The sequence below is a fragment of the Gadus morhua genome, chromosome 9 (assembly GCF_902167405.1).
Source record: "Gadus morhua chromosome 9, gadMor3.0, whole genome shotgun sequence".
NCBI lineage: Eukaryota > Metazoa > Chordata > Actinopteri > Gadiformes > Gadidae > Gadus > Gadus morhua.
In genome coordinates, this window is record NC_044056.1 from 4626395 (window position 1) to 4636572 (window position 10178).

At 43.8% G+C, this 10178-nt stretch overlaps 1 protein-coding gene across 2 annotated transcripts; it reads right to left on the reverse strand.

Annotated features, from left to right (window-relative positions):
• Positions 1–70: 70 nt before the first annotated feature.
• Positions 71–10094, reverse strand: sv2 (synaptic vesicle glycoprotein 2). 2 transcript variants are annotated; one of them, XR_003977963.1, is made up of 14 exons: positions 9811–10094; positions 9240–9338; positions 7433–7594; positions 6330–6492; positions 5816–5937; positions 4983–5146; positions 4524–4604; positions 3951–4034; positions 3513–3601; positions 3133–3263; positions 2682–2777; positions 1587–1746; positions 615–928; positions 71–563 (listed from the first exon to the last, which is right to left on the reverse strand). XR_003977963.1 is itself a non-coding variant. In XM_030366342.1 (13 exons), exons 1-13 carry the CDS (start codon positions 9902–9904, stop codon positions 745–747), a joined length of 1629 nt encoding a protein of 542 aa, XP_030222202.1. In that variant the 5' UTR covers positions 9905–10094; the 3' UTR covers positions 71–744. The 2 variants fall into 2 exon arrangements, 1 of the variants encoding a protein (XP_030222202.1); XM_030366342.1 differs by having other exon boundaries at positions 71–928.
• Positions 10095–10178: the final 84 nt, after the last annotated feature.

Below are 10178 nucleotides of genomic sequence, written 5' to 3' on the forward strand. Positions count from 1 at the left end.
TTGTAAAAAACAGATTTCTAATTTATCTTTCATAAGAGATCAATATATGAAGAAGCTGCGTACCACGATGTATTAAGAACATATTTATTAGTTTCTAAAAATGAATGAGGAGGAAAATAACATCCTAACATGAATTAATATATTGAATATATGATTATCGGACAGCAGTTAGTACAATGTGCTACTAAAATGAGCCTTTAGTCACATTTTTAGAACGAGGCAGAGCTTAATACCCTCTTTTCTTTGACTTCTCAAAAGTCAAACACCGATCAACAATACACCCCTTATAACATGTAATATCAATTCAAGTATGACACCGTTTTTTTCACATTGCTTTCCGATCAAACAAAGGCTTGAGAAGTGTGGAGTACATCACAGTGAGCTAGCAAGCTTCAGAGGCAGTGCCGAGAAACAGAGTCTCGTTTACAGAAACATCTGGTGGATGTCTCCGGTGGACATCTAGAATGAATGCATCACAACCTCGTACATCAGGGCCGCAGAGTTCAAACATGTTCCCGTCAGGATATGTGTCTTAATCCTCCAAAAAATAGATTTCCACACCGAAATGTTCGAAATCAGATCGGACCGGATGATCGAATCAGTCCTATAATCCGGAATGCATATTTCGTCAATGTACGACATGGGACTGGGATAATTTTGATCCACAAAAATCTATAAATATCCTCTCTTGACCGGCAGATGAGAAGCCGGGCTCAGCTCAGCGGGGGGATTCAGCTGGGGGTCTCAGCTGAGGTCCGTCTGCTTGGTCTGGGGGAGCAGAAGGGCCACCAGGCCCCCGGCCAACAGCAGGGCCGACACCAGGAGGATGGGCACGGCGCAGTTACTGTCCACCAGGCTGCCGAACACCACGTTCCCCGTGATGGCCGCCACGCGCCCCACCCCCGTGAAGAAGCCCAGCGCAGAGGACCTGTGAAGAGCCCATGGAGTAGAATAACCTTTATTGACATTGCACAAGACGACGACATTTTGTTGGAGCAGTCCTCCATTTGCACAGTTATATATATATATAAATATGAGGAAATATAAAAAACAACAATATCAACAATATATATATATATATATATATATATATATATATATATATATATATATATATATATATATATAAATACAAATGTGGACAGACAAAGAATGATTTAGTGTGGGCGATGCTTTTACTAGATACTGTGTGCTGCTATTGAAGGGTTAATTATTAGTAGTAGTTCGTAAAAGGTACATATATGCGATCATATTAGTGGTAAATATTAATGTGAAACAATTTCTGAACGCCTCCAAAATTTGTAAACGTTTTTAGTTCGGGGGTAAAATTCAAATAATTTAAAATTTGCTTTTTCTAAACTATAATTTTTTTTTTTCAGAACATTTGCTAATAAATGCAATATGTCACTTCTAAATAAAATATGCTCACAGTACATATTATCAAATCTCAGCGATGAAGACACACAGGAAACGTCAAGTAGCTTTCATATCGTTAGCACAATTAGCATTCGCACCGAGCTGCTAATGCTGGGCGTGCTAACGTTAAACAGTAAGCAGGCAGTCAGAGGTTAGCCCGGCGGCCTTACCGTAGCTGGGTGGGGTAGAGCTCCGTGCCCACCACGTCCAGGGCGTTCCAGCCGATCACAGACACCCCGCTGAAGATGCAGGACAGAACCAAGCTGCCGGCCTTGGTCTGGACCACGTAGATGAAGAACACGCTCACACTGGACACCATCAGACTGCAGGCTGGGACAGCAACAGGAACAGAAGCCACGTCGTGTTACACACAAGATAGTTCTAGCCTAGTAACTCTTTATTTCTTATGAAGTAATTATACGGATGATTCTTCTGTCATGTTCAAATATTGTTTTACTCACTAGCAGTGTTGGGAACGTTGCTTTAATAAACTTTTTGTTCCAAAAAGTAGCTGAGTTAGTAACTGAATTACTCTATAATAAAAGTAACTAGTTACCAGGGAAAGTAACTATTTGCGTTGCTGTAAAAAAGAGAGTTGCTATATGTCAAAGAATTTGGATTTTTCTGAGCAGTTTTCACCTTAATGTGTTAAACGGTTGAACTGCCCATTCAAGGCCCTGATATACTTCCAACTGAATTTTAATTTGCTTGGTTGCAAAGGCTGTGGAACATCTGCCGAATACTACAAAAAATGCCAACTTTTCATCGGATTGCTCCGGACTCGGCATTTCTGCTGCTTCATCTAATCTGTTTGGTGTGTGCGTGTGCGTGTGTGTGCCACGCGTGTCCTGTCCTGGCTTGTGTGTTAAAACACTGGCTCCGATTGGCTACCATGAAACATGACTCAGCCTTAGCCAATCATAATCGCTTATCTCGTTGTTAACCCACCCGGCCTCCTCACTAGCAGTTTGTGTTTGGAGCCAGGGGTGCGTTCGGATTACGCAGTTTATTCAATCAATTAATAGTAACGCACCGCATTTAACGTACAGTAACGGCGTTGTAACGATGGAAACAGTATTAGTTAGAGTACACCGTTACTGAAAAAATAACGGAGTTACCTAACGTCGTTCTTTTAAACTGCGTTATTACAAACACTGCTCACATAAAAGCAGAAAACTAGGTACGGTAACTATATAATAAGTAAAATGTACTTTCTAACTTTTATATGACTTTATTCATTCTATGTATGATATCGCCAGACTTACAGAGCAGCGTCTTTCCTCCGACGCGGTCCATCACGAAGATGGTGAAGATGTTGCCGGGTAGGTTTGAGGCGGCAACGATGAAGCCCTCCATATAAACTGCCATTGGAAGAACAAAAAAAACACAGATCAATTACCTGCGTGTACAGCCTTGGCTACCAAGCTATAGAGAGGGGGAGGGGTTGTGTTGATGATTAAAGAAAAGGCTGAATTTCTCGTCTGGGTTTAATAAAATAAACATTGCGTCTCATCTTAATCTGGTGGATCTAGTATGTATGCTTCTCAATACAGTTGTTGTGCTGCCTTCATAAACAGCATGTGAGTATACAATTCAACAATGCTAGAAAGCACTTTAAACAAGCACTTTCACGCAATAACTAGTAGTTATAGTGTGTGTGTGTGTGTGTGTGTGTGTGTGTGTGTGTGTGTGTGTGTTCTCCGTCCTGGTGCCGACCTGCTGTGTTGGGCGGGTAACAGTAGGACTGGTTCAGGAGCTGGGGCACGCGGGACACGTTGGCACACGGGGAGCCTCCATCTTCAGTCCGTTTAAACAGCTCCGGGAACCACATCCACAACCCGTAGTACCTACACAGGCACGCACGCGCACGCACACACACACACACACACACACACACACACACACACACACACACACACACACACACACACACACACACACACACACACACACACAAAGTACTAATTTAGCACCTAAAAGGCACAGTGACATGAACGCTAAAAATAAACACACCCACACGCATTTAAGAGATCCTATTCTCCAATCAATGACATGCACTAAATAAAGTACATCACACCCAGCAATCGGACCCTTACCCGAAGGAGATGGTGTAGAAGACCACCAGGAGGACAAAACTCCTAGATCTCAGGGGGCCAGAGAAAATCTGTCTGATGGGAGCCAGGCCCTGCAGGAGCCAGGAAATGGACAAGTGAGTAAAAGTAATTGGTGGAGCACTTATTTCCAACTATAAAAGTGAGTGATTTTTCCAAGATGTTTTAATCTTATCGTCTCATTCGTACTATTCTGGGTAGGAATTTTAAGCATTTCATTGCCATTATTGATGACTGCTGCTTGCTCGTTGTTTACTACAACAAACATAAATACAATCCAATATAAAAAACATGAATAACTTAATAAGGGACCGACACTTTCTTGAGTGACACACCAAACACGTTCCCCTAAAGAGATCCCTCTCCTAATCCCATTGTGTTTGCTGTAGACCTATAGCGTCTGTTCATCTGTTGGGCCGTTACCATTTCCAGCAGGCGGCCACAGCAGGACGCCTGGCTGCTCACGCGCGTCTGCGAGCGCGGGGAACTCGTGACCAGGCCAAACATCTGGAAAACAGGTCAGAGGACAGACAGCTCACTCCGAGCCCTCCGCGCTGGCTCACTGTGGCCGCATTTCTCGGAGCGTTGCAAACTCCAGACCGAGGCAGGTCCAGGCACGCACACGCACACTTTGTCCATTTTCTACTTGATCGCAGCCTCAGTGCTGATGATACACTTTTGTCTGTTGCCGTCGCCATTAGTCCTGACTGCGTTCAGGCTAAGGAGCAGCAAGTAAACAGCATGACGAAACAGTAACAAGTACTCCCTTATGTGTACATATCATTACGTTACTTGAAGGAATGAGCACTGATAGCTTGGGCTTGGGTAAAGGGGGGAGTCATAAATATTTGGCCTGTTAAGCCCTTTGAGACTGTCATGGTGATTAAGGGCTATACGAATAAAATCGAATTGAGTTGAAAGCAAACAGAGTCACAGGGAGAAATGGGAGAACCTATCTAGGTTGACACAGCCAAAGTGGGTGAATTCATTTCGTACCGGAAAGGTTTTGCTGGATCTCCAGTGGTTCACGGAAAACATCACACGGAACACATGGAGCGCCTCCTTCTTCCGTCCAGCCTTACAAACATAACATAACATAACATTACACACATTCCAAACATAACCAACATTAGAATACACACATTCCAAACTACATTCCAAACATAACATAACATAACAAACATTATATGAAACACATGAGGTTACAAATATAAGAAAACAAACATTACATTAGAAACACGACATTGACAGCCTTATATCTGATACGTTTGATTAAAAAATTGTATATAGAAAACATAAGATCTGAAGCATTTTGATTTCAAACATTAAATCTCAAGTAATAGATACTAGTACAACCATTAGATTACAACCATTAGATAAACAACATTACATAACAAACATTATATATGAGATCCACCTCTAACAGGCTCCAACATGGCGGCAGACAGGATGTACCTCCATGAGGAACTTGGGGCTCTCGGGCATCATGAGGCTGAAGAGCAGCGCTGAACTGAGGCTAGGGACCGAGCACAGCACCACGAAGACCCTCCAGCTCTGCATGGTCAGCGGCCCCAGCTGGACATGAGCCCAGGACGCAGGGATCACCCACCAGGCCAGACCTGGGGAGAAGAAGATGGACATACGCACAAGACACAGGCACAGAGAGGGACACAGACACACAATAATTATTCATCTAATCGCAGGTCCAGCCGTGCTACTATAGCTGTGTTTCCATCTAAAAGGTGATGCGAATCTTTAGAAAGTTCCCAAAAAAGTAATTTGAATTAGGTGCGTTTCCATCAAGTGGTTGGAGCGGAATAGGGTGATGACGTTACACGTTGATGTCGGCAGGGTTGCTATGGCCGGTCGTTATGCGGAAATCGGAAAGACTGTCAGTCCTGTGTGTTCAAAGTTCGCTACGTCACAGTTGTTTCGAAAAGTGTGTTTCCATCTCCCATTTTGCAAATTTACTCTCTTTCGCATTTCTCAAAAACCACCTCAAGCGAGCGGATAAACCTTTTTGCGAATTAGAGGATTTTTATGCGAATTTTGGTGTTTCCATCACCGTTTACTGATTCGATACTTCAAAGTTCGCATAAAATCAGGGGGATGGAAACGCACCTTATGTTGTTGAAGAACTTCTTGGGGCAGACGGCACAGAGAACCAAAAACCGCAAGAGGCGGCGTTACAAAATGTGTGACCGGACGTTGATACCAGGGTCGCCCACTAGGAGAGCTTTGCCGTCGCCATGGGGAAGAGCGTAGGAGTGATAGCATGTTGGACCCACCTGCAGCCAGGATGTTTCCGGCCATCCAGAAGGTGGCCAGCGAGCTGATCATGGCTCCTCGTCTGAGACGGGGCAGGAACTCCGAGAAGTAGGAGAAGATGACCGGGATGGAGCCTCCCACCCTGGACATAACCCCAAGAGGAACCACACGTAAAGTAGGAGTACACTAGGAGTTGTCCTTATACAAATTACTAGTTCCTAGGCACCTTAATCAAACCCATATGTGAACATATGTAGACGGAACACATAGATGACTCTGGGAATAACGTTTCACTTTTGGAATTTTGAGACACGAAACATTCCAATAACAGTATAATACTACGGCTATTAGCTGCGTATGAATCCAGTTTACACAATGTCCTTATCATTATGGTTCTTAATGGTTCTACAGAGAAACTGATAAGGGCAGAACACACAAGCTGGCTAGCACTGCTAGAAACCTGCTGGCCTTCTGCTCTGAAAACAAATTTAGATTCATACTTTTGATAAAAAAAAGTTGTTTAGAAGTGCTCACCCCACACCACTGATGAACCGCATTAGCAGGAAAAGCCAGAACCACGGGGCCAAGCTCGCCAGGGCACCAAACACACCGTTAACGCTCAGAGACACGATTAAGACTCTCTTGCGCCCCCTCAGGTCAGCCAGGTACCCCCACAGGTAGCCTCCCACCATCATTCCTGTCAACCAACACATAAATTACAATATTACTTATTGTTTAATTCTTACAAACATATATGTTCGTAATAATAAGTGTGTGCGTGTGTGTGTGTGTTGCCTCCCCATTCTTTCAACCTCATCAACATCACATCACACCATGTTTGTTGTAGCTCGCTTTTGGTATGAATCATTGGGCGATATAATCTGTACATGGAGTCTGTGTGAGGCCTTACAAAGATTTCAATTATATACAAAATACAGTAAATCTATAGTTCATCCCCTGTGACCAAATACGCATATCAGGCCAACCCAACTGGGGTCCCCGCCCTTTGGTTAGGAAACACTGGTCTGCAGAGATAAAGGCTCTATAGGAGATAAAGGGTCTATACACGAATCAGGGGAAGTACCGGAAGTCTCCATTACTGAGGTGGCTTCTCCCTACAATACACACATGTTTGAATGCCAGCTTTCCTAAGAAGTGTACACTTCTTTACTTTGACTTCCGATGCAACAGGTTATTTAACGTCTTGATAGCACTAAAATCGCCATCAATATATGGATCCTTAATCAGTAACTGGGGGACCATTGCTTAACGTTGACAACGTCAGGCCAACCCAGCAACCCATGCGGTGGTCACTTTGAGTATATGCTGAGTCACGATGACTTGACACCACAATGGCGGCTGCTGTGTAGAATATGAGTTGTATATGTATCCATGTATTTATTATATGGTACACGTGAACATCCTAAGATGTGATGCTAATCTAAACAAATAAACCGCTGATAAAAACAAATAAATATCTGCCAAAAGTGTTACCTTGTTTAATTTGGAGTGTTCACGTGTAGTATATACTGAAACAATTATTCACCTCAGGCTCAGTGAATAGTGGGGAATAGCTATTATAGCACTATTCACTTCGGCTAACAGTTGTTAAATACGTATATGCATAGGGTGTTCACCCAGGAAGATGCTGGCAGTCAACAGCCCCATGTCGGAGGAGCTGAGCTGCAGGTCGCAGCGTGCCGTGGGCAACAGGAAGGACACACACAGGATCTCCACCGCATCGCTGGCGTTGGCCCAGCCACACACCAGCAGCAGCAGCCCGTGGAACACCCCAAAACCTGAGGGGGACAAAGAGGCAGTAGGCTGTTTACGGCTGTACGTTTTTGTGTGATGATGATGCTCTGAGTGTGACTTATTTGTTTGTTCTCTGTTGTTTTCGAATTATTATCTGTAACCATGGAACTGTGCTCCGGCCTTGGCCTTGGCCAGGACTCTCTTGTAAATGAGATTTCTAATCTCAATGAGACTTCTCCTGGTTAAATAAAAGGTTAAACACAGAGACGTCATCGTAGTACACACACACAGGGCTCGCCAATAACAGTAACTATGGGTTGGATGAGAATTAGTCGAGAAAGAAGCAATAGCAATATTTTTCCGACTTTGACTTCTATTTAATAATTTAGCAGACACTATCCAACGCCGATGGTGAATACATGTACCGTCTGAGGTCATTAAAGAGCAGTTGTGTTTAGCCCTCATGCCACTAACTTTCTCCTGGGAGACAAAGCCCCAAGCCATTTGAATGTCCTGATCCTGTATCCTTGTAAGCAATGGAAAAAAAGGGCTCTCAGAAAACAGGTTCTGCAGTTATATACTCCATTGTTATTTGTTTTCCCCTCATGTGACGAATGCATTCAAGTAGGAAGTGAGAGGACTGGTTAAAGATTACCATCTCATTACTGTGGTCGGAATTTGGACCACTTCAATCGTTTCTGTATAAACTGTTTAAGAATAAAGAGTCATCCGGACTTAGAATAATTAGGCTAATGTGTCATACAACAAACATAGAATAATCCGAGACCGCACAATAATCCGAGGCCTCTTTAAGAGCTCCGCAAGGAGAAGTCCAATGCATTGGCAAAACCAAGGACTTCTCATACAGTAAACATTCTCACGTAAATGCAGAGAACAGCTCTGCTCCCCACATGAAAAATGATGGAAAAATCGATATGTTGTTTCCCCTCCATCAACTAAGCCTTGTCTCCTATTCCTTGTGCTGTCTAGGCACCCCACCTAGCGTTATCCAACGTTAACCTTTTAGCCTGAGGTAAACCGGGCCTGAGGGAGAAGGGATCCCCTTATCCATTCTTGTACTTGATGAGAACACAGGACACTCTGTCCTTTAGGTAAACATTATTTCATTTGATCATTGCCGGTTGCAACGTGGGGAGACGTAGCGGGGACTTCTCAGTTGGATCCTTTGACCCTTGACTGCCCCAAGGGGGGCAGGGAAAAGGCACAATCGACAAACGGCAGTTAGAGAAACAGAATTGACCCATTACAGCTACCAATTTGCAAGGAGGTTTTAATGTTTCCTATTTTTTCCTAATTTGTTACTTTTTTCCCGGGAACATAAAAGGTTATTTCCCCAGTGTTGTCATTTTCATATGGTTTGAGCCTCCATAGAAGTTGCTCTGCCATATTTGGCAGGATAGCCTACTGGTGTACTCGTCTACATTCTGGGCTCAAACTCCAATGTCTGTGATCTGATATTTACCTGAATCCTTGAGCAAGAAGCCCAACATCCAAACGTACAATTATTTCAAAGATGAGATAGAAATACGATTATTATTTTAAGTAAATATCCTTCCCAGTAAAAATGTATGCAAAGCCCAAACAAAGGAGCATCAGTTAACAAATTAAGCTTGCTGCCAATTGTATGAGAAAAGAGGAACAAACGTTTCCAGCAGAGATACAACATACCTGCTTCTTCAACTGCTTCCTCATAGGTTAACCTTCTTGGTGCACTTCCCTGGTCATCGTGAGAGGGGATGCGTTGGCTACTATACAATATGTCTTCACCTGCATAGAGAGAGACAGCATACACAGACTCAGTTGACATTACTGTACGATATTGCTCGTATCCCATCCGTTATTCTTAACAACATCCAGGCACTGGTCAGTTTGAATAATTGTTGTTAACAAACACAGGTTGGTCATACATTAGCATAAAAAATATATAAACAGGATGTTAAACAAAATTCAAAACCGCATTGGATTGGAAAGTAGGTTAGCGAGGTTGAAAGGATTGTAAACAACCCATAAGATGTTTCTCTTTAGTGGGAGAAGAGTTTGATGGTAGCGTTCAACTGAGAGAACTACAAAGTAACAAATGGTCTTTTTATTTCTAAGGTCAAATCAAATCAAATGTCTCCACTATTCAAACGCGGGGTATCAAGCGAAGTAAGACCAGCCAGAAACCAGCGACAGTCGACCGCAAAGCGTGGTGCATCCTGCGGCTGGCTGTTGATCATGCTCACAATAAAGCGTATACCTCCATCTGAATGCACTTCTTCTGGCTCCGACTCACTGCTGCTGAGAAGAGTTTGCCTGGCTTCCGAGTCCTCTGAACATCCGCGGCGAGACATCGGGCGGTCTTCATAGAGTCTGTGGTTTTTGTTTAACTTCAGAGCCGGGCCGAGTAGCGTGTCCCTGACATCTACGTGTGCGCTACGAGTGTGTGTGCGTGTGTCTAGCCTCCAGACCCAGAACGTCAACAACCACAGCTAGGTGAAGTGAAGCCACTGGGATACCAGGAAGTAGCGGAAACTCGTGAACCCCGCGGCTGCCGTCTTCCTCTCTACTACTACCTGCCTGCTGTCCTCCCCCGAGTACCGCATGACTTCTGCCCTAGGCGTGGAG

Excerpts from the sequence above, each read along its gene's own strand:
- sv2 (XM_030366342.1), bottom strand. The coding sequence starts at position 9,904 with ATGTCTCGCCGCGGATGTTCAGAGGACTCGGAAGCCAGGCAAACTCTT. Across the intron at positions 9,339-9,810 it reads AGAAGTGCATTCAGATGGAG|GTGAAGACATATTGTATAGT; the intron begins GTATACGCTTTA and ends CTCTCTATGCAG. Across the intron at positions 929-1,586 it reads CTCTACCCCACCCAGCTACG|GTCCTCTGCGCTGGGCTTCT; the intron begins GTAAGGCCGCCG and ends GGCTCTTCACAG.